A 24511-nucleotide genomic window follows, 5' to 3' on the forward strand; every position below is an offset into this window, starting at 1 on the left:
TTTATAGTGTACATCATTAATTTATCACAGTCCATTTTCAGGTGATATACCACTTATATAGAATAAGAACCTTAAAATTGTTATTCCATTTCTCTTTCTTACTTTTGTGCTGGTGTTACCTTGCATTTTACTTTTATATCTTATAAATCCCACATTACATTGTTACTATTTTTGCTAAAACAGTCAATCAATTTTTACAGAGATTTAAATAACATTAAACATTTTTTAATCTATTTTCCCGTGAAGTCACAATTGCTGGTGCTTTTTATTCTTTTGTGCAGATTGGTATTTCAATTTGGTATCTTCTGTCTAAAGAACTTCCTTTAATATTTCTCGTAGTTCTAATCTGCTGATTAGGTGTTTATTGCTTTTGGTCAGATGAAGAAAAAATATTTTACAATATTTCAGCTAAGGGCTGAGTCAGTTTTACGAAGCAAGATTACCCACTAACAAAATATTTAATTGTATAGGCGATTTTTAAAAATAAAACAGAAAACTTACATCTATGGTGTAATGAACATCATTCAATTCCTACATGTGACTAGATGAATTCCTTTATCTTTCATGTATCTGAAATAGCCCTTATTTCACCTTCATTTTTGAAAAATATTTTTGCTAGGTAAAATATTCTAGGCCTTTCATTACTTTACAGATTTTACGCCACTGTATTCTTGCTTGCATTTTTTCCAATGAGAAATCTGTGATCTATGTTTGTTCCTCTATACATAATATGACTTTTGTTCTTAGCTACTTTTAAGAATCTTCATTTGTCATTGATTTTGAGTAATTTGGTTATGTTATGTATTGGTTTAGTTTCGTTCCTGTTTCTCATGCTTATGGTTCATTGAGATTCATGGATTAGTAGGTTTATAGTTTTCACCAAATTTCAAAAAAATTCAGCCAGTATTTTTTCATATATTCTTTTTTTATCCCTTCTTCCAATTTTTTCTCTCCTTTAGGGACAGCAAGTACATATATATTTGAGACTTAAAGCTTTTCCACAGCTCATTGGTGCCGTAGTGACTTTTATTTTTATTCTCTTTTCTCTCTGCATTTCATTTTATATAGTTTCTATTGCTATGCCTTCTAGTTTACTAATTGTTTCTTTTACAAAGTCTAATCTGTCGTTAATCCTATCCAGAGTACTTTTTATCTCATATGCCATAGTTTCCAGCTCTAGAAGTTTAATTTGTGTCTTTTAAAAATCTTTCAGGTCTCTATTTAACTTTTTGAACATATAGAATGCAGTTATGAAAACATTCGAAATGTCTTTATCTGCTAATCCCAACACCTGTGTCAGTTCTGGGTGAATTTTGATTGATTGATTCCTCTCTTATCCTAGGATATATTTTCCTTCTTGTTTGCATATTTGTTTTTTTCCAATATTAAATTTTTATCAAGATATATTTCATATACCATAAAACACACCTTTTTAAAGTGTACAATTCAGTGGTTATCGTGTATTCACAAAGTTGTACAATCATTATCACTATCTAAATTCCAGAACATTTCAAGATCTTCAACAAGAAGCCCTATATCCTTAAGTAGCAATTCCCCATTACCTCCTCTCAGCCCCTGGCAACTACTAACCTACCTTCTGCCTCTATGAGTTTGCCTATCTTAGACATGTAACATAAAAAGAATCATACAATATGTGTTATTTTTGTGTCTGGCTTCTTTCATTTAGTATGTTTTCAAGGTCCATCAGTGTTGGAACATGTATCAGTACTTCATTCTTTTTTATGGCTTAATAATATTCCACTGTATGGATTTAACACATTGTATGTGTCCATTGATCAGTAGATGGACATTTGGGTTGTTTCTACTTTGGGGGTACTGTGAATAATGCTACTATAAACAATCATGTACAAGTTTCTACATGAGTATGTTTTCAATTCTCTTAGGTATTTACACAGAAGTAGAATTGCTGGATCACATGGTAACTCTATGTTTAACTTTTTAGAGAACTACCAAACTGTTTTCCAAAAATGTTGCACCATTTTACATCCCCACAAGCAACGTATGGGGTTCCAATTTCTCCACTTGTTATTGTCTGGGTTTTTTTTATTATTATTATAGCTAACCTAGAGGATGTGAAGTGGTATCTCGTGGTTTTGTTTTACATTTACAAAATGACTAATGTTGTTGAATATCTTTTCAGGTGCTTATTGGGTACTTGTATGTCTTCTCTGGAATAATGTATACTTAGATCCTTTACCCATTTTTAAGTTGGGTTATTTATCTTTTTGTTATTGGGTTGTAGGAACTTTTTATATACAAGTTACCATTCTAGATACAAGTCCCTTGTCAGATATATAATTCACAAAAATTTTCTCCCATTCTGTGGGCTGTCATCTCATTTTCTTAATGGAGTCCTATGAAGCTCAAAAGTCTTTAATTTTGATGCTCTCCAACTCAGCTAGTTTTTTCTTTTATTGCTTGTGTTTTTCGTGTCATCCAAAAAACCATTGCTAAGCTAAGATTACAAAGATTTGCCCCAAAGTTTTCTTCTCAGGGTTGTATGGAGTTTTAGTGCTTACATTTAGATCTTTGTTTCATTTTGAGTTAATTTTTGTATATGGTGGGAGGTAGGGCTCCAAATTCATTCTTTTGCATATGGATTATGCACTTGTCCCACTATTGTTTGGTAATAAGATTATTCTTTGTACATTGAACTGTTTTGGCACTCTTGTTAAAATTAATTGACCATAAATGTATGGGTTTATTTCTAGACTCTACTAAATTTTATTGCCCTATAGGTTTATCCTTATGATAGTAACACATAGCCTTGATTATTGTAGTGTTATAGTAAGTTTTGAAATTGCAAACTGCGAGTCCTGCAACTCTGATCTTTTTAAAGATTGTTTTGGTTATTGTGGGCCTCTTGTATTTCCAGATGAATTTTAGGATAAGCTTGCCAATGTCTAAAAAAAAGCCAGCTGGAATTTTGATAGGCATGCACTGAGTCTGTAGAACAACTTGGGAAGTACTGCTAATTAATAATATGAAGCCTTTTAATCCATGAACATGCAATGTCTATTTATTTAGGTCAATTTAATTTCTTTCAATGATGTTTTACAAATTTCAGTGTACAATTTTGTTTTGCTTCTGTTCATTTTATTCCTAAGTATTTTGTTACTTTTGATGTTATTATAAATGATTATTTCCTTAATTTTATTTTCAGATTGTTCATCGCTAGTATATAGACATACAATGAAATTTTATATATTGATCTTGTATCCTGCAACCTTGCTGAACTCATTTATTAGATCTATATTTTTTGTATACGGATTCCTTAAGATTTTCTGTATACAAAATTATGTTATTGGCAGATAGAGTATTTGTCTTCTTCCTTTTAAATCTGGATGCCTTTTATTTCCTTGAACCTTCAGTACAATGTTGAATAGAAATGGTGAGAGCACAGATCCTTTTCTTGTTAGGTGTGCTATTACCAGCTCTTCCTAGGGCCAGCCAAGCAAAATGCCCTCTTTTAAGTCCCAGCTCACCTCAGAGCAGGCTGCAGTGAAACAGTCATTCATATCATGAGAGATATAGGTACAAACTACTTGCAAAGGATGCTAAGACTTCTTTGGAGAGGTCTTTGTCATGCTCATCATTCTGAATAGCTCAGATAAGTCTTCTCTCAGGCTTTTTTTTTAAAACCTATAATCCTGTGTCCTCTCTTCTTACCTCTGGGTGTTGCTTCCTCTCTCCCCTTTGCTCATCTGAAAAATTTGTCCTCAAGATCACTTTTGCAGTGTGCTCTTATCAAACCTCTGCTAAGCTCTCTTTCTCAGAAGCCTAGGTCTTCTCTTTCATTTTCATTTTCTTCCAGTTCAAATCATTAATATATCCTACAGGAGAGAGAAACAGCTCTCTAGAAAACCAGTAGCCATCATGGATTCTGGTATTTTCTGGCACTATTCGCCATGTTAACTTGCCTACCACCTCCAACATGTACATACACACACTCTGCTCACACTCCACAGACATACCCCAGCGCACATATCACACAAACACAAACCATGTACCACAGTCCACACCTAGCACACACCACCACACACCCCACAACATACACTATACACACACATACACACCAGACACCATATCACACAAATCACACACATGCAAGCATGCATCACAGACTACATATAGCACAAACCATCACACATCTCACATATCACCCACGCCACACTACGTACATTACACGCATGTGTGCACACCTCCTATGATGTGTGTTTAGTGCAGCATAGAAAGTTACTCTCTTGTTTAACACATACCACTATGCCTGGAACCACTCTAGACACTCGAGATTCATCAATTAAAAACACAGACAAAACTCTCTACCGCTGTGGAATTTGCATTCTCATGCAGGAGGCAGACAATGAGCAAGATACATGAATAAAATATTCAGTAATAAGTGCCAAGGGAACAAAAGAGAGCACTGTTAGAGGGCTTGGGAGCGGGGGAGGGGTGCAGCTGTAAACTAGGTGGTCAGAGTAAGCCTGGCTGAGAAGAGACACCTGAAGGAGTTGAGGGAAGGCACCCTAGGGATATCTAAGGGATGACTGTTCCCCACAGAAGGAGCAGCCAGAGTCCAGGCCTTTTTAAGGAGACTCCAGTGGCCCACTTGCCATTCTGGGTCTTCAGCTTCCTACAGCCCAGACTCACAGGGTCAAGCCCAGCCTCACATACTGGAGGGGATGCATCCCCCATGGGGCAGCTCCGATTGGTCTCTCCCTAGGCTCACCTTTGGAGACCAAATCTCTGAAGCCTCATCTGCATCCCTCTCCCCTTTAAGACCTGCAGCTCTCTGTGTGAACCAGTCCCTCCTTCATGCAACAAGAAACAGGTGCAAGATGGGGCAGCTGTCACAAGACAGTCCCCATCATGAGGTTGAGGCTTTTGTCTTGCCTGTGTTGCCTGTAGTGGCAGTCTGTTTTCTTTTGGGCATTCACTAGCTTCCTTTTCCTGATCCTTTGACAGGACAAATTTGGGGTGAGCTGTGCCTACGTCCAGAGTCACAGCCACAACAATAAAGTCGTGGGAATCTGTAAGGGGTCATCATTAGATCAGGGATACAGGGGCTCGTTCTTTCTCTTCTGTCTGTGTACTGGTTGCCTCAGGAGTAGATCTGTCCTGTACTGTGTGCAGGGCCTGCTACCACAGGACATGCCTGAGAACGATGATTCAGTCACCTGGTGGCAAAATGACAGAAGGCTCTGTGGGCACCCAGGAGGATGCAGTGCTGAAGAGAGACTCCTGTTTGGGTGGGAAGAGAGGAACCTGTTTCACAATTTTGCCTCCAGACTGAGCTGCTGGACCAGCAGGACTGTGGCTGCACCCACCTCCCCCCAGGCTCCATCTGTGGGTCCGTTGCCCTGAGCACAGGCTTCCGTGAGCTTTCAAGGTCAGCAGCTGACCTGCCAAGCTAGGGGCCCAGAGTTAACCCCAGGCAGCTCTCAGAAGCCAAATTTAACTTCCCCTGCCTGTGTCCTCAGCCTTCCTTACTGGCTCCTTTGGGCCACTGCATATATTTATTTCCTAAGCAAACACTTATTGTGCACTTATCATAAATACCTCTTACACCTAAGGCTATAAATGTGGCAGGGTCTTATTTATTTATTTTTGGCCCATTAAATAATAACTCTAAATTGGGTAGGGGCAGTATTTTTGCTCTCACTTTGAACTGCAGAGGCTGGAGCTGAGGCAGCAAGTACTCAACCCCAGACCCCACAGTCTCTCCTGCACGTTGCAGGTGATGGCCCCCAGCTGAGGCCACTCCCTGCTGGGCCATTAGTGGCTCCCGTTTGCTGTCCTTGGCGCCTGACTCTGACTATTGATAAGTATTTGAATCTTGCGGAGGGATACCGAGGAGGAAAATGAGACACAGTATCAGGACAGAAAAGAATGGGAGAACGGCTTGAGCAAAGTCTCTGATACCAATGAGCCTTATTACTGTACCGCCCCCTCTTTTCACCACACCCTTCAGAGCAGTTCTAAAACAATCGGCGACTAAAAATAGTAAAACATAACATCAGCCAGAAAGGCTTATAAATCCCGAGGGGGTTGGTGGCAAAAGTAGACAGATCTCACGTCAGGGTCTGTGAACTCGGCAGACTTCCTGCTTTTAGATCCTCTGTGCTGGGGTCACAAAAGAGTTTACTGAACTATTAAGTTGTCCCTTCGTTTTATTGCTGTAAAAGAAAAATATTTTTCCTACTGTCTCCCCTCCCTTTCAGGACAAGCTGAGAGCAAAAGACACCGGCGATTTCACGAGCTTCCTCCCCGGATCTACGGGGCGCCACCTCCCACGGCAGTTTCACTTCTGCGTTTAGTCCAGTCTGAGTTAACTTCCTCACCCAGATCTCCGGAACCGGCAGCTACGGAGGGAGCTAGCAGTGCATATGTGCCTGCTGCATGGTGAAGCGAGTGGGAAGGGTCCAGGCCCAGGTTTTTTCGGTGGAGGGAAAAGAGACGTGTGTGTGTGTGTGTGTGTGTGTGTGTGTGTGTGTGTGCGTGCGCGGTGTGTGTGTGTGCGCGGTGTGTGTGTGTGTGTGTGTGTGTGTGGTGGGCGGCACGGGGAAGGGAGTTTGTTTCCTGATAACAGCTGCTGGAACTCTGAAAATGGTCAGGACTGTGCTTCATAGCTCTCACACCCTGTCTGCTTTCTCTTTCGCCAGACTCCATGTCAGATCTCCGAAGATCCAGGATGTGAGGTGAGTGAAGGCCCAGGACAGGAACCCTGGGGCCTCAGAGGAGGGGACGTCCTTCTCCCCGGGAGCAAAGCACCCCTGGCAGAGCGGAGCCTAGTGTATCGCTTGGGGGAGATAACCTGCCAAAGAATAGAAGTCTCCGGAAGAAATTCTCTACGGATCCAAGAGAGTGGTCCTGGTTATTCGAGGGACATAGCCTATCCAGTAACTTTAGTTGAATCCCTGCTTTTAATTCTGCCACTGTCAGTTCAAAGGAAAAGCCACTCTCTTCCTCCGTCCTCTGCTGCCCTCCCTGACAAAATCCCAGGAATGGGGAAGCAGGGAACAGGGCTAGGTTCACGAAGCAGCCGGAGCAGTGGGTGAAGGGACCGAGTCCTTTGTTCCTAGTCACCCCTCCTTTGTCTATTTGTTGTCAGGTCCTCGCTGGTGGACACTAGGTGTCCAGCACCCAGGATCCTACAGAGGCCCCACCTTCCCCATCTGCTTCCCACCTCCCCACATCCTGGGTTCTGCCAACCCCCTGTGTTCCAGTCACCCTGAACTTCTCCCGAGAGACAAGTCCTGGCCTGAAAAGAGAGATAGTCACTTCCCTAGCTCTCCAGGAGCTCTGCACCCCAGGACCAACCCCTTCTCTTCCCAGCTGTCTTTCCAATTCTCTTTTCCTCAGGTCAGGGAGGGCAAAAAGAACTTGCTGGTTTTTCTGGTTGTCTTTTTTACTTTCATTATCATCCTGGTTGGGTCTCCACTGGGGACTTTATTAACCTGGTGTCTTTTGTTCTTTGTGGGGTGGGAGTGAGGGTTTAATTAGAGTCAAATTTAGGGAATTCCTGGCGGTCCAGTGGTTAGGACTCCTCGCTTTCACTGCCCAGAGCTCGGGTTCAGTCCCTGGTCGGGGAACTAAGATCCCACTAGCTGAGGGGCGCGGCCAAAACAAACAAACAAACAACAACAAAAAATTAGAATCAAATGTGATTGTCTCAATGAAATCCTTCATAGACCACCCAGTTACCTGGGTTACCTGGATGTAAGTGTTACTACCAGTTACAAAGAAATAACTCTGGTACTAATTATTCTTAATATTCATTAGAGCAGGAAAGAGTTTGACAATCCCTCACTGAGTTCTCGCTCTTGCTGCAACTTTGGTGAAGAAGTCTGCCTCATCTCTCTATCTCTCTCAGTGCTTGGTCCAAGAAAACTTTTCACAATAATGGAATGTTCTCTATCTGGGCTTTCGTGTAGCCACCAATCACCTGTGCCTATTAAGCACTGAAATGTGGCTAGTGGGTGTGAGAAATGGAATTTTAAATTCTATTTAATTGTTATTAATTCAAAGTGGCCACATGTAATAGTCACTACCATATTCCACAGCACAGGTCCATTTGATGCGTCTTCTAAATTCCAATCTATTTCTTCTCTCTAGAGAGAAGACCACGTGACCTGTGGAGGCCAGTGGCAGCCAGCGCATCGGAAAGAGGCTCAGACAAGGTGAAGTTCCATCGCTGTGGGAAAGTTCTGGCTGCTTCATCTCTGCCTCTAGATCCAATATTAGAGATTTTCAGGAAAAGCCATGGCCTCAACCCCAATCACCAAGAAGATGAGGGAGGAAGCCACCTGTTCCATCTGTCTGCAACTGATAACTGAGCCAGTGAGCATCAGCTGTGGACACAGCTACTGCCACTTGTGCATAGTGAGCTTCTGTGAGATGCAACCATGGCTGGAGATGTTCTCCTGTCCCCAGTGTCGGATGCCATTTAAAATGGCGAGCCTCCGACCCAACAGGCAGCTGGGAAACCTCATTGACGCCATCAAGGACATGGACCAGGAAATGTCATGTGAGGAACATGGAGAGAAGCTCCATCTGTTCTGTGAAGACGAGGGCCAGCTCATCTGCTGGCGCTGTGATCGAGGATTGCAGCACAAAGGGCACACCACAGCTCTGGTGGAAGATGCGTGCCAAGGTTACAAGGTGAGTGGTGGGCCAGAGGACCTTGGCGAGTACCCGGCCTCATGTTGCCCCCCAAGACCTGAAATTATTTAGCCTGAAACCCAAGATTAGGATCCTGAAATATAACTTGCATCATGTCATTCTTCTGAGAAGTAGTTTGTGATGGGTCCTCACTGCACCAAGGCCTGATGGTCCCTCTTGTCCCTATCCACTCTCGATGAACTCCTCCCTGCCCTAGAATGCCACGTGCTCCAATGCACACCTGCGTGTTTTATTGCCTCACACGGTCTGTGTAATCTGAGAAAGCACAATGTGCAAGTCCATGGGATGGTCTGAAAACACGGGGCGCAGACGCACCCCCTTTTAGGTATCCTACAGTCTAGCAGGGCAGACAAACCAGCAGAAAGGCTGCCTGAAGTCCCCTGATTCGGATGGTGGAGAGGAGCACCAAGGGGTGTGGAGTGGTAACTGAGGACTCTTCCCAAAGTGACTCTGGAAGAACACATAAAAAGTAACCAGATATAGAAGTATGGAGCAGAGAGAGGGCATTCCAGACCGAGGGGCCCACTTGCACAAAGGCACAGCTATGAGAGCGTACCTGACTCGCTGTGACCAGGCCAGAGGGTGTGTGCAGGGAAGGCAGGTGATGTCATGGGAAAGGAAGTCAGGGCCCAGAACTTGGCATCCGCTCGGAGTCTAAGCCCTAGCCCAGAGTAGTCCTGGCCACGGGGGGATTTTCGTTTGCACAGTGAAGGATCAGGTTGACATTGAAAAGAACATTCTGGTACTGATACAATGAAAGGAATACCAAAGAGTAAAATTTAGATTATTCCTATAAGAAAGGGGAAAGGGAGCAGTTCCAAGCAAGATTCAGGAAGGGGAATGAGTGGAAGGGTTTGGAAGTGATTGGTCGTGGAGTATGAAATGGAGGGAGAGGTTTTGGGCAACTCCTGTTTATCACTTAAAAGCATATTAAGGAAGGCTGACCTTTGCTATTGTGGAACGAAGGAGGGGGCATTGTCCTGCTGCCTTATTCCTTCTCTGCCCTGGCTAGATTTGAGAAAATTGTCGTCCCCAGTGTGAGCTCCTTATTCCCTCCCCTATGACGTGGAGGTGGTCTTCTATTAAGGTTCTGGGTCCTTCATCAGGACACGTCAATACTGACCACCACTCGGCACATGGCAGCTCTTCCTTAAACTCCATGGAGCAGCTAATTACTGTAATGGGGATATTCCCATTGGAATTATTTTCCCACCAAGTAGTAAAAGGAGCAGCACGGGGTGATGGTTCTAAGCCTTGAGAGTCAGACTGCTTAGTTTGAAATCTTAGTTCTGCTACTTATTAGATGGGTGACTCTGAGCAAAGTTATGTAATGTCTTCATGCCTTGGTTTCCCCGGCTATCAGTGGGGATAATAGTGGTTCCCTTTGTCTCCAACATACATGCTCAGGAAGTTGTTATAAGCTTTAGGGACATTAATACATGTAAAGCTTAGAATAGCACTTGGCACATAGTGAGGGCAATACAGTCTTTTGCTAACAAGTTCTATAGAGCCCTTTCTTGAGAGCACGTGAGAACTGAGTATACCTATTGGCTTTAGGACAAGAGCCGATTCTTTTTCTTTTTAAATCAAGATAAAATTTCTTTTTTTTTTCTAATTAATTAATTACGCTACGTCGGGTCTTGGTTTCAGCGTGCAGGCTCTAGAGTGCACAGGCTTAGTTGCTTAGTTGCCCCGCGGCATGTGGGATCTTAGTTCCACCCACCAGGAATCAAACCTGCGTCCCCTGCATTACAAGGCGGATTCTTAACCTCTGGACCACCAGGGAAGTCCCAGAGCCAATTCTTTCAGTGTTGACCACAAGTAGCAACTTGGTTTAGCTTAAACTTGCTTTCCATGAAAATGTGAGAAACTATTTTGAAAAATAACCTGAAAGCTTCATATGGATACTAACTCATTTTTAAAGGGCTTCATGATACCATTCTTCAAAAGGTCTCCGAGCTCCCCTCCTCCATTAACTGTTTCTAACAACTTCAGCTGGCATCTCAGTCTGTCTTTCCTTCCTGACTCACCATAATACATACAAAGTTCCATGTGTGCCAAACACTCTGATATTGGTTCTGTTTGGGTCAGCACATTACTTCATAAAATCTTTTTAGGTGATTTTTATCTTGTTTTATGTGCAGAATTTCCCTGGCAAGACTGCTGGTGGTGGATAGAGCTCAGGCTCAGGGTCAGCTGGGATCACAGCCCAACCACCCACCAGTTACAGCATCTTGAGCAAGTTATTTATCCCCTTTCTAAGCGTCAGTTTCTGCGGCACAGAAATGATGTTAAAAATCCTACTAACTGCTCAGTGTTGCCAAGGGAATCAAATATGTTACTGCCTATACAGCCTTCAGCATGCTTCCTGGTAAAGTGTAAGGACTCAATACATATTCAATAGTCAGGCTATTCTAATAGTCTTGGAGGGCTGGGATGCTCCTTAGGTGCCCAGTGAAGAATTGTTGAATTGAAAAGACTTTATTCACCCAATTTTTCCTTCAGGAGAAGCTCCAGGAAGCTGTGACCAAATTGAGGCAACTGGAAGAGGAATGTATGAACCTGAAGGTGTTCACGGCAAAGCAAATAACCGAATGGAATGTAAGAGTTTGGGTTTATTGATCTCAAGCTAGTTTCCATCCTAGAGCTTAGGTACAGGGGATGATTGAGCAAAGCATAGTGATGGCTTATTCTCACTAAACCAGACCAAACAGATAAAACCCAAAGAAGAAAGCACATTTGTTTTTATGTCCCTCGTTGTCTAATATCTATGAGAATTTATCTCCAACCCCTTCAACCTTTCAGTAGTAACCGGCTAGGATCCCGAAACCTCAGTTAGGAGAAGCAGAACAGGTGTGCCCATTTACCTAGAGCCATTCTTGACTGGGTTTCAGTTCTTAATATCTCCAAGTACCTTCTGGATTTGAAGGCCTTATTAACCTTATTGCTTTGGCACATGTACCACAGTGCAGGGTATGGCTTTCAGCCTTACAGGTTCAGAAGCCACCCTTTGTGAGCACTAAGAAAACAGAATCACTCCAGGTTGAGGTTCGTATTACTCAAGCTCATTAGACTGAAGAAGGAAATCTATCTGATTTATAAGGAGGGCCAGAGTGCTCCAAGAACCTATACACTTGGCACTGTAGCCTCTAGGGTCTGAAAGACTGTTTCCATGGCTGACCAGCCTCCCCGTGATCAGAGATGCATTCCTTTATGGAAATATTTATGTAATTAATCGGCTTACGGTCAAATCCCACAGGCCAGTGAGCCATTTTGCCTCCTTCAGAGGTTTCTTCCAACCTTCCAACCTCTGCCTAATCCTTTGTGTACAGTTGTTGAACTTGAACTCCCAGAGGACACTCTTGCTTCCCTCATTTCTGGGATCTTGGGCAATGGGGAGGATCTTGATTATAACGAATACATATGGAAACCCTGTCAATGACCCTCTACCACAGCATCACAGTCATCAAAACCCTGCGTAAATTGAAAAAGCAGTCATGGAAACTGCAATTCTTATCTCCCCAAATGAAAGCTGAGTCCGACAAGGTGTACCATTTGGTTTCTTATACGTAAGGATGAGTAGGTGGACCCGAGTTGGTGGATGACTATTTCATAGTTAACTATGACAAATGCCTGATACCCAGACCTCCCGCTGCTGAGAATCATGGACTCTCCTAATAGCCTGGTTGTCTTAAAGTCCAGTCTTGGTGATGTTCATTACAAGCTTTTGCTTCAAGAAATTCCCTCAGACTCAGAGCTACTTTCTTATATCCTGAATAAAAACTCATTTTTATCTTTGTCACTAATAAAGTTTTTAACCTTGGCCCTAGTCCCATGATTAAATTATCTAGCACTCCTGCACCTTGGCTGAAGAAGGATATTAATAAGGTGATAACCTCTCCCACATCTGAGTACCTGCCTTTCGGGCATGACTCTGCAGCGGGCAATTTGGGACGTTCTTCCAGCTCGAATGATTCATGGGAAAATAATGTTATGGTAGCTGAGCAAACGTTCTTTTGTGTATGTATGTGTTAAAATATGCATAATGAAATTTACTGTTTAACTATTTTTATATGCACAGTTCCATTCCTTCTTCCTCGTAACTCCTGGTAACCACTGTCTCTATGAATTTGACTATTCTAGATACCTCATATAAGTGGAATCATAAAATATTTGTTCTTTTTTTTTTTCCTGGCTTATTTTACTTAGCATAATGTCTTCAAGATTCATCCATGCTTTAGCATGTATCAGAATTTCATTCATTTTTAAGGCTGAATAGTATTCCACTATATCTATACACTACATTTTGTTTATCAGTTCATCCAACAGTGGACATTTGGTTGGTTTCCACCTTTCTTGGCTCTAGGAGAAGATAGAAGTTCAGAAACAAAAAATCCAGTCTGACTTTAAGAATCTCCAGAGCTTCCTTCATGAGGAAGAGAAGTCTTACCTATGGAAACTGGAGAAAGAAAAAGAGCAGACTCTGAGGAGACTGAGGGACAATGAGGCCAATCTTGAACAGAAGAGCCGTGAACTCGAGAGCTACATCCTACAACTAGAGCATAAATGTCAGGGCTCAGCCCAAAATCTGCTGCAGGTAAGGCCATGCACTTGGAGAAGGGAAGGAAGGTATCTGTTCCTGAGCTTTTAGGAGGAGAATGGTGAGGAAGCATGGGAAGCTGGGCGAGGCCTGCCTGTTTCACTCAAAAATGGCACATTAGCGTAGGGAATTTAAAGTAATGTTTCTTTTGGATACACAGCAATATTTGCAAGGTGGCCTTCACTAGTCTACAGAGCGGCTTTAGGTGAATCAGAAAATATATAGATATGGTGGGTTCCTTGGCCAAATGGAACCATGGGATAACTTTTGCTACCATTTGCCTCTGTCCCATGTTCACAAAACTCTGACTATCAAACTGTCTCCTGAAATACTCCTCCAGATGACTGGTGGGTGACAAAGTGGGGCAGCCAAAAGAAGGTTATGAGTGATAACCTTCTCCCTGATTTGCTTGTAGAGCCCTCCAGAGCTCTTTCGGGGCCTTCTTTCAGCTGCATAAGGGATCCAGCCCATTAAGACAAACTACGACTGGAGCTGTTTTTTCTATTCCCCACTCATAGAACTGGAGGTCACACTGTAGCCTGAGAATGTAGCATGACTGTCCCACCACCATGTGATACCTGCTGCTACCATCTTAATGGCCCATCACAGGGGCTATGCATAGATTCACCACTACGGACCTTTGCAATGAATGGTCTCTACTGTGGGCTCACTCTGAAGGAAATTAGGTCACTGAAAGCAAGTCTTTCCAGAGGCAGCATGGGCAAAGCTCCTGGCCCTCTATCGTAAGCAGCCCGCAGGTAGATGTGATTGCAGACGCTGCAGCTCTCCACAGAGCACAGCAAGGAAGATAACACGTAAACATTCTGATATGCTGAATATCCCAGGGGGCTGGGATGGAAATCATTCTATCTGGGTATCCATCAATATCTAAGGCCAGGGTTACTCTCTTTACTTCTTTGTAAGGAGTGTTTATAGAGAACAGCCCCACATGCCAAGTCCCATGAAATGCTGATGTTCCCACACTTACATTTTGTCTTTCTCCATAGGATGTGAAAGATACTTTGAGCAGGTGAGTCCTGGACAAATGCAGGAGGGAAGGGGTGTGGGTATATAGAGCTGAATGGAATTTACCACTGAAGAAGTCTTGGTCTCTGCTTATTCTAGGAGTTGGGCTGTGAAGCTAGAACAACCAGAGGCCCCCTCTTTGGACCTTCACACTGTGTGCAATGTTTCTGAGCTTTACTTTGATGTGAAGAAAGTGTTAAGGAGCTATCAAGGTAGGTGAAGAAACCCTAAATGCTACGGACAGAGGGACCTTAAGTGGTAACCAAGTTCACCACCTATCCCTGGGCAGGCTCACAGCCAGAGGGGTCATTCAGATATTTTCAATTGAGCTGTCACCCTCTCCCTTGTTAGTTTGCTCCAGTGCTTAGACAGGGACATGGCATGCTGGTTACCTGTGCAGACCCTTCAAATTCCTGCTCTCTCACTTATCAGCTGTGTCATTCCAGGCAAATAACCTCCTCAGTTTCCCCATCTGAAACATGAAAATATTAATAACTCTCACTTCATTGGGTTGTCGGTAAAATTAAATATGTCAACATGTGTAAAGTGCTTAGCAGTGTCTGGGACATAGTGTTTATTGTTAATATTTTGGTCAATTCTCAGAGCAATGCAAGAAAGGGAGGTGAATATTATGACGGTGGTCCAAATGTTTTAGGGCCTTGGCCCAGATAACACAGATGGTAAATGTTAGAACCACGACAGAAACCAAGTTTTACCAGTTCCAAAGCCTGAGCTTCCTGCTTCTCTGATTCTCTTCATCAGTGCTTGCTATATTTCCACCATCCTTTATCCACAATTACAAGATTCCAAAAGTTCTGATAACTGACAATTTTTTCATAACTTGTTTGGCTGCAAAATTGGACCTAACCTAAAATGATTTGGTGGCTGTATTAATTATCTATTGCTGCAGACAAATTTAGTGGTTTAAAGCAATACACATATATTATCTCAGGTTTTGTGAGATAAAGCTGGGCACAGCTTAGTTGGGTCCTTTGCTTAGGGTCTTACAAGGCTGCAGTTAAGGTGTTAGCCTGGCTGTGTTCTTACCTGGAAGCTAGACTGGGGAGGAATCCTCTCCCAAGCTCACTCAGGTTGTTGGCAGAATTTATTTCTTTATGGTTATGGGACTTAGGGCCCTGGCTTCTTGCTGGCTGTTGGCCAGAGGCTGCCCTCAGCTTCTAGAAGCGAGCCATCAGCTGCTTGCACATGGGCCTCCCAACATGGCCAATTATTTCTTCAGAGTAAGCTCAGGAGAGAGTCCCTAGAGCAAGTCTGCCAGAAAGATGGAGACTTATAAAATGAAATATAGTCACAGGAGTCACATCCCATCATTTTTGCCATAGTCTATTGGTCAGAAGCAATTCACAGGTCCTGCCCACACTCAAAGGGAAGGAACTGCATAAGGGTATGAACACCAAGAGGCAGGATCACGGAAGGCTACCCTTGTGTCTGAGTGACACGGTGGCCGAACCTGAACTGCACTGATATGAGATTATTTAAAGTCTTTATTTATCCCGCTTAGTTTGCATTTATGTTTTACTGCAGAAATATTGATGCATTAGATTACAAGACAATGCCTTAGACCCTTCCAGGGGTGGGCACATAATTTAGAGTGTCTGTATTGTTTGCCTTTATAACATCAAAAATATTCTGAGGGCTTCCCTGGTGGTGCAGTGGTTGAGAGTCTGCCTGCCGATGCAGGGGACACGGGTTCGTGTCCCAGTCCGGGAAGATCCCACATGCCACAGAGCAGCTAGGCCCGTGAGCCATGACTGCTGAGCCTGCGCGTCCGGAGCCTGTGCTCCACAACAGGAGAGGCCACAACAGTGAGAGGCCCGCGTATCGCAAAAAAAAAAAAAAAAATCTGAATTTCAAAACTCATTTGGCCCCAGGGGTTTCAGATAAGATTATGAACCTGTATTCAGTTTCCCCTCAAGTTAACAAGAACAAACAACAATAACAACTACCAAAAAATAGCAACTCTGTATTTGATCCTGTACAGATGCAAGGAAGGACTTTATATAAATTATGTCCAGATTTAACTGAGTTGACTTTTCTACTCTTATCTTTCACAGAAGGCATTACAACATGGTTCAAGTCTATCTGTTTCTAAAATGAGCTCATCTTTTAACTAGATAATTCTTCTTTTTGAAACCCTCATTATTAAAGCTTTTCTTATTAAAAAAGTAATATAAATAAATTGTAATCACTCAAACAGTATAGAGAGATACGAAAAAAAGTTCAAGGTTTCTCTTACCCTTCTGCAGGTAACAAGACCTAGGTCTTTCTCTATGTTTTTACAAACATTTAATACATAGATCGTCTCTTCCTATTCACCCATTGCTTTTTTTTTTTTTTTTTTTTTTTTGCGGTACGCGGGCCTCTCACTGCTGTGGCCTCTCCCGTTGCGGAGCACAGGCTCCGGACGCGCAGGCCCAGCGGCCATGGCTCACGGGCCTAGCCACTCGGCAGCATGTGGGATCTTCCCGGACCTTCCCGGACCGGGGCACGAACCCGTGTCCCCCGCATCGGCAGGCAGACTCTCAACCACTGCACCACCAGGGAAGCCCCCCCATTGCTTTTTAAAGCTGTCTAATATTCCATAGTACATCATAACTATACGTAACCATATTCCTACCGATGGAGCTTCAGGCTGCTTTCAGCACTTGGGTATTATAACACTTGCAGCAATAACTTTCTAGTCCATGTAACCTTATATCCTGGTGCTTTCATTCCTGTAGAGTGTTTACCTAAAGCTGGGATTGTTGCTAATCTTAACGCATGTTACCAGATTACTTGTTCCAATGTAGCAACATGCGCTCTCTCACCAGCACCAATAAAAACGATTCACACATACTGAACACTCTTTCTGTGACAGATGAGAAGAGCTTCACGTGTGTTATCTTGTTTTACACCACAAGCCTCTCTGTAGGTAGCATTTTTTCCTTTATAGATAAGGAAACCCAAACACAGAGAGGTTACGTGACTGTTGTAAATTCCCACAACCAGCAGGTGGTAACTCAGGTAGTATCTCTCTAGAACTCACTCTCTTAATCACTCTGCAATGTGGCAAAAAATGAAAATGATGTATTTTTTAAATCATTGTCTTGTGGAGTGGACGCTGAAGGTATGTGTAGTTGGTTTTTGTTTGTTTGTTACTATTACACACAATACTACTGTGAACTTTCTTGTCCATGCTTTCTTGTGTCCTGTGAATGGTTTCCTCTGGGGATATACCTTGAATTAAAAATGCTGCTGTGTAGGGATGCACATCTAATTTTACTAGATACTACAGATCTTGAAATTGTATCACTTTATACCCTACCATCATCATAAGAGATCCCACTGTTTCACATCTCCCTCACTCTCTGCTTATAATTTTTGGCCATGTGATGGATTTGAAATGGTACCTAATTGTGGACTTAATTTGAGTTTCTCCAATGTCACTAGTGAGGTTGAGCTTCTTTTAGTAAGTCCATTAGCCCTTCAGGCTTCTTCTGTGTTTTAAGAGTTTTTCTTTTGAGTTCTTTTCCTTATTGATTTATGGGAGCTTATTATAGCCAATATCTTCTGTTATGCGTATGGCATTTTACATTTTCATCCTATCTTTTGATGTATAGAGATTCAAACTTAGAGTAGACACATTTGTCTTCAAGGTCTATGACTTTTGTTTCCAAAAAGCTCGGGCATCAACCATCTTTCTAGTGGTATTACCAACCTGTAAACATTTTAATTTCTCAGCTTGGTTTTCCTGGATCATTCAGGGAAGACTAATGAAGCCCGAAACTTTTGTGAGTCAGGCTCATGATAAGGACTGACTGAAGAGAGTTTAATAAAGGGATTATTTACAAAGAGGAGGATTTGGGTGATCATCAAGGAACAGTGAAGCAAACCAGGGCTAGGAATAGGTAGGGAGGCATTACCTCCCCAAGGCTTCGGTAGCAGATGGAGGGAGCTGTAACCAGAGGCAGAGGAATGCAGACCCTCCAAATCATAGCTAGTGGGGAGGGACTTGGGGCACTAAATACTTCTAACTCTATTTCTTTTTGCCCTGTGGTCTCCTCTGGTGCTTCTCATTGGCTTAACCAAATAGCAGTCAGAGGGAAGGGAGCCTGGTTGATGTGTCCATAGGGGTTGGCCTTCCTGGACACAGAGCAGGCTGGAGAAAGGTGGGGAGTGATCTGGAGGGGCAAGTGGAGAACATCCAGCACTGGAAGTGTTTCCTAATGCTTGATTTCCCGTATTGCCACAGCCCAAATGATCAGAGTTTAACCCAGTAACACAGTGGTTTGCTAACTCTCTTGCTGGACCACCCCATTACCACCTTTCATTTTTAAAATTGCATTGCTGGCCAGTATCACACTTTATCTACTTTTTTATGTCTTACTTGACTCTAGTCAGATATTTTTCATGTGTATTAGTCTCTTGTGTGTTACTTTATACTAATCCCTATAGAGCATTACCTGAAGCAAGAAAGAAGAGCTTACACTTAAAAGTCGGGGGACTAGGTGTATGTCCTGAAGCCTGGGTAAAATTTTGGGTTTTCCAATGACAAGCTGTGACATTAGTTGTGTCATTTTCCTTCTCCGATCCTCAGTGTTAATGGTAATTAAGTAGAGATGATGAAGGTCTCATTTCTGCTCCAACATTCCATGATTCTTAGAAGTCCTACAAGGGAGAGGAAGGGCTTTGGAGAGGACAGTAACCATGTTAACTCTGGTTAGTTCTGCTCCTTGGCTTCTCTGAGTGACTAAGATGGTGATGATGTTGAAGATGATGATGATGAGATCATTATTATTACTGCCGTTTACAGGGCACTTACTATACACCAGGAATTTTACTAAGCACTAAGCATGCATTAGCTCCTTCAATCCTCCCCACCATGCTTGGTGACAGATACGATGATTTCCACTTTATATTTAACAGAACTGAGGCTTGGAGAATGATTTGCCTAAGCTCACAACAGCTAGTAAGAGACAATGTGATACATATATACAGTGGAATATTACTCAGCCAGAAAAAAGAACGTCATGATGCCATTTGTGGCAACATGGATAGACCTAGAGATGGTCAGACAGAGAAAGACAAATATCATATGATATCGCTTATATGTGGAATCTAAAAAAATGGTACAAATGAACCTATTTACAAAATAGAAATAGAGTCACAGGCATAGAAAACAAACTTATGGTTACCAGTGGGGCAAGTGGGGGGAGGGATAAATTGGGAGATTGGAATTGACATATTTTCACTACTATATAAAAAATAGATATCTAATAAGGACCTACTGTATAGCACAGGGAACTCTACTCAATACTCTGTAATGACCTATATGGGAAAAGAATCTTAAAAAGAGTGGTTATGTGTATATGTACAACAGATTCACTTTGCTGTACACCTGAAACTAACACAACATTGTAAATCAACTATACTACAATAAAAATAAAAATAAAAAAAGAAACAATGCTTGGATTTGAATGCAGGCTGGTTTTTTTAAAAATAAACTGTGCTCTCAGCTACAAAAATCATGTCTTTTTTTCCCCCCCCAGTCAGCGTGACTCTGGATCCAGATACAGCTTATTACGAACTAATTCTGTCTGAGGATCGGAGACAAGTGACTCGTGGATGCCCCCAGGAGAATCTTGATACTTCTTCTAGGAGATTTAGTGCCTTACCCTGTATCCTGGGCTGTGAAGGCTTCACCTCAGGAAAACATTACTTTGAAGTGGATGTGGGAGAGGGAACTGGGTGGGATTTAGGAGTCTGTATGGAAACTGTGCAGAGGGACACTGTCATGGTGCAGACGCCTCAGTCTGGATTCTGGGCCATCAGACTGTGCAAAAAGAATGGCTATGTAGCGCTTACCTCTCCCCTAACTTCCCTTCAGCTAAGGGAGCAGCCCCTGGTTGTGGGGATATTTCTGGACTTCGAGGCTGGAGTTGTATCCTTTTACAACATGACCACTGGTTCCCACATCTTCACCTTCCCAAAGGCCTCCTTCTCTGACACTCTCCGGCCCTATTTCCAGGTCTATCAATATTCTCCTTTGTTCCTGCCTCCCCCAGATGAGTAAGGGAAGGAGCAAAGTCTCCTCGATTTAACTAGCATAGAGAGTATAATCTGAATCCCACGAGGACAGAAATGTGGTCTCTTTTCTTCGAAGCTATTTCCTTGTACCTAAAACAGTGCTGGGTTTTTAGTGCATACTTAATAAATCTGCATTGAATAAATGACTATAATGACTGTAAAAATACCCCAAGTGGTCAGGCTGAGCTGGGGAAAAGCAAGATAATAGCGATGATTATGCTTTGTCCTCTCCATCCCTCTTCAATGGGTTCAGAGTTTCGATTTCTAAGAGTTCTTGAGTGACCCAGGAGGGTGACTCAGAGACCAGGAGGTCTGACTTCTCCCAGTTTGTTTGGTGCCATTTAAACTCATAGATGGGGGATGAGGAAAAGCTGCAATTGTCTCTGTCAACTGCAGACAAGAGCATGAAAATCAAAAATGCAATGACTCATCTAACCACTGACATGATTAATAATCTGAGCCATCAATAATCTGATGTAGTAAGTGTGGACGGCTACCAGACCTGGTGAGATCTGCTTGAGCAATAACCACCCTCCCACCCCCATCTCAGAAGCCAGTTGCAAGTCCAGGTTGTCACCTGTGCTTCTGACTGACTGGCTATAAATTGGAGGTTCCCATGATCCCCTCTTTGGGTTTGATCATTTGTTAGAATACCTCACAGAACTCTGAGAAACACTTTGTTTACTGGTCTATTATGTAATAAAAGATATGATAAAGGATACAAATAAACAACCAAATGAAAAGATACATAGGATGAGGTCCAGAAAGGTCCCTAGCACAGGAGCGTCTGTCCCCATGGAGTTGGAGTACATCACCCTCCCAGCATGTGGATGTGTTCACCAGTTCTGAAGATCTCCAAACCCTGTACTTTGAGGATTTTTACAGCGGCTTCATCATGTGGGCGTGATCACCATCAATTTAATTTCCAGCCCCTCCTCCGTTCCCAAAGGCTAGGGAGTGAGGCTGAAAGTTCCAAGCAACTAATCATGGCCTGGTCCTTCTGGTGATTAGCCCCCATCCTGATCTATCCAGGAGCTCACCAAGAGTTGCCTCATTAGAACAAGAGACATTCCTATCACCTAGGAAGTTCCAAGGGATTTAGGAGCTCTGTACTAGGAACCAAGGGAAAAGGCCAATGTGTGTGTGTGTGTGTATTCATATATATGTGTGTGTGTATATATATATACATACATATGTTTTATTATTATTTCACAACATGTTAATAAACTTTTGTTTTTCTCTTGTTAGTCTTATTTACAGGTCCCTGGTTGGAGAACCTAAGATGGGTAGAGGAAAATGATTATTTCCTCCCCTATACAAGCAACCCCAATGTTATTGTTCTCTGTTCCCATAGTCCAAGCACACGTACCCACTCTGGAGCCTCAGACCCACTGGATAACTGAGAGACCCCACCTTCGTGCAGGATAAGTGAAGGCACCATCTGGATATTGCTAAGTTCATCTCTACCTCTAGGTGCCCTGCAGTCCTGTCTTATCCAAGTATAGTCCTGCCCAGTGAGGGGTGGCCTCCTTAAAACGGTGTCAGGGCCTAGAGTGCTTTGCTCAGAGAAAATTCTATGTCCTTAAACACTTAAATTGCTGACCAAGAAAAAATGATGATAAACATTCAACTAAAGAAAAATAATTTTAATTAACAAAATAAATCTTTGGAAACCATAGGATAATAAAGATAAAATTACAAGTTTATTGTGGTGCAGGCAAGTTATAGAAAGAAAAATAAGCCCTATTTGTCCTTATGGGTTAAAAATTCTACTATATTAGATAAACCATTGGCTGCTCTAATAAAGATTTTTTAAAAAGGAGAATACAGAAAAAATGGAAACATGAAAAAGCATATACTGGAGATAATTTTGAGAACAATTTGAAGAATTATGTGCATATAAAACTGAAAATCTTGACTAAGTGACTTTTTAAAAAAGAAACTAAAAGACCTAACTGACTGAAGAAGGGGAAAGAAAATCTAAACAGACTAATATATACAAATGAAATTCAGAAAGTTACAGAATTCCAATTAAATAAGGGGAAAAAAGCAAAACAAATAAAGAGCACATGGATTTATCGCTGCATTTTTTTTTTTAAGGATAGCAACTCATTGTACTGCTGAAGACTCAATTAAGTTCTATAGAATAGAAAACCCAAAAGGATAGTGGCTGAAACAAGTTCATGTCTCTCTCATGTAAAGGCCGTCCAGATGGGGAAGTGTAGGAAATCCAGAAAGTCCAGGGCTGGTATGGCAACTCCACAAAATCGCCGAGCCTTCCAGCAACCCTCCCACCATCCCTAGGTTCCAAGACAGCTTCTAAAGCTCCAGGCGTCGCACCTTCATTCCAAGAGGTAAGATGGAGAAAGAGATTCAGAAGTTGAGCAAAGGGCACGTATCCAAGAGTTATCTTTTACTACCTACCCTGCAACCTTCTGCTTGCATCCCACTAGCCAGAACTTAGTCCAAAGCCACCTTCCACCTTGGTGAGGCAGTACATGAACTCGGGCAGCTTAGCTCTACATTGTTAGAATCCTGAGCAAGGTTCATCAGAGAGCTACAGGGAGTGTGGCTCCCACACCCACCCAGACCAATGTCTCACGTGTCCAGTCTGGAAAACCCTCAGCATCTGGTACATATTTAGCCAGGAAACAAAAGAAGAGGGGCCCTCTGGTGCCCTTTCCTCATACCTTTTTGACACCCCCTCCCCCTGTAATTGCATGAAGGGTCAGGTACGTGGTACTACGGCAGAGGACCAGAGACACAGGCAGGGAACAGCAGGAATGACAGGATAGCAACTGAAGGAGGCAGAGGAACATAAACAGTCCAACTGACACAGAAAGAGACTCTTCTCAGGTAAAGTCCAAACTCCTCATAACGGCCTAGAAGGCAAATTCTGGCCCCGCAGACCTTGCCTTCCTGGATTAATAACCTGTTCGTCCCACTTCTCATTTTCCATATACAGTGGCCTTCTCTTCGGTCCTAGACAATGCCAAGGTCATTCTGGTCCAAGAGCCTTTGAGCATAATGTGTTCTAGGTTGAGAGTAGTCTTCCCCAGCTTCTTCTGAAGCCGGGTGAGCTCGTTTTGATCACCAGCTTGGCAGACACGAAGTGTTAGGGAATTAACATCCCAGGAGTAAAACGTCAACTGAAGAGGGAATGGTGTGGATGGATAAAACTTCAACCAAATGAGCTTCAGACGAACAATTCTGAGACGCCATCTACACAGTGCCTCCGAGGACATCCAGGGAAATGAAAGCAAGTGCTCAAAGTGGGAACCAGGTCAGGAATGCACCTGTGACTGCCTTTCCACCTTCCCTGTGCTAGCACCCTGCATTCTGGGGTCACACCTTAGTTACCACCTTCACCCACAACCAGATCTGAGCTCAACTTTGCAGAGACAGCAACCACTGCTACCTCCCCCACTCTTGTCCTCTTTCTATATATAAATTATGTATAGAAAGATATAGATATTAAATGATTAAATTAACAGATATTTATTACGGAATACTGTAAAATACAACAAATTATACTCTCAGTTCTAAGGAATGAACACTCCTACTGTGGTGGTAATCACCTTCCCCATACATATATTTGATCTTGCATGTTTTTCTCAGTGTGAGCATTCCCCCATGGCATTACACATGCTAATATGTGGTTTTAAATGACTGTAGCGATCTCATAATAGCACATACGCAATTATAACTTATGTTGTTTCTTGCAATTATAACTTATGTTCAAATGAACATCATTGTATGTAAGTAGGTTTTCACTTCTCTTGTTTACCTCAGGGTGGGTTTTTGAAAGAAAGTTTCCGAGTTACAGTATATGGACATTTATTTAAAATACTATTGATATATTCTTATCTCCCTCTTTCCCTTTCCCCCACTTCCCCTACCCACCTCTTCTGTTTCCATAACTCTCACTGTCATCAGCCAACCCCTCCAGGAGCTGGGAACCTGGACGGGCTTTGATAATGTGGAAAACTATGGGCTGGTGAGTCAGATGGGAGAAACTTTCTGAGGAGAATGGAGAATGCTAAAGTTTGCAGGTGAAAACATCACTGGAGCCTAGACCACTTCATTAATCCCCAC

General features: G+C 42.6%; 2 protein-coding genes across 3 annotated transcripts in view; one reads left to right on the top strand and one right to left on the bottom strand.

Moving 5' to 3' along the window:
* The window catches only part of SLC17A2 (solute carrier family 17 member 2), a 60935-nt gene that overhangs the window by 36082 nt on the left and 342 nt on the right, over positions 1 to 24511 (bottom strand). The window lies entirely within an intron of this gene.
* Positions 6330 to 21067, top strand: TRIM38 (tripartite motif containing 38). Of its 2 annotated transcripts, none has more exons than XM_027128557.1 (8): positions 6330 to 6423; positions 6684 to 6719; positions 8137 to 8682; positions 11209 to 11304; positions 13070 to 13300; positions 14311 to 14333; positions 14429 to 14541; positions 19879 to 21067. In XM_027128557.1, the coding sequence occupies exons 3-8, from the start codon at positions 8284 to 8286 to the stop codon at positions 20400 to 20402; spliced, it is 1386 nt and encodes a 461-aa protein (XP_026984358.1). In that variant the 5' UTR covers positions 6330 to 6423; positions 6684 to 6719; positions 8137 to 8283; the 3' UTR covers positions 20403 to 21067. The 2 variants fall into 2 exon arrangements, with proteins under 2 accessions (XP_026984358.1, XP_026984357.1); XM_027128556.1 differs by having other exon boundaries at positions 6365 to 6453.

Source organism: Aethalodelphis obliquidens, unplaced genomic scaffold, assembly GCF_003676395.1.
Source record: "Aethalodelphis obliquidens isolate GAN/ISIS:26980383/991018 unplaced genomic scaffold, ASM367639v1 scaffold34, whole genome shotgun sequence".
Lineage (NCBI taxonomy): Eukaryota > Metazoa > Chordata > Mammalia > Artiodactyla > Delphinidae > Aethalodelphis > Aethalodelphis obliquidens.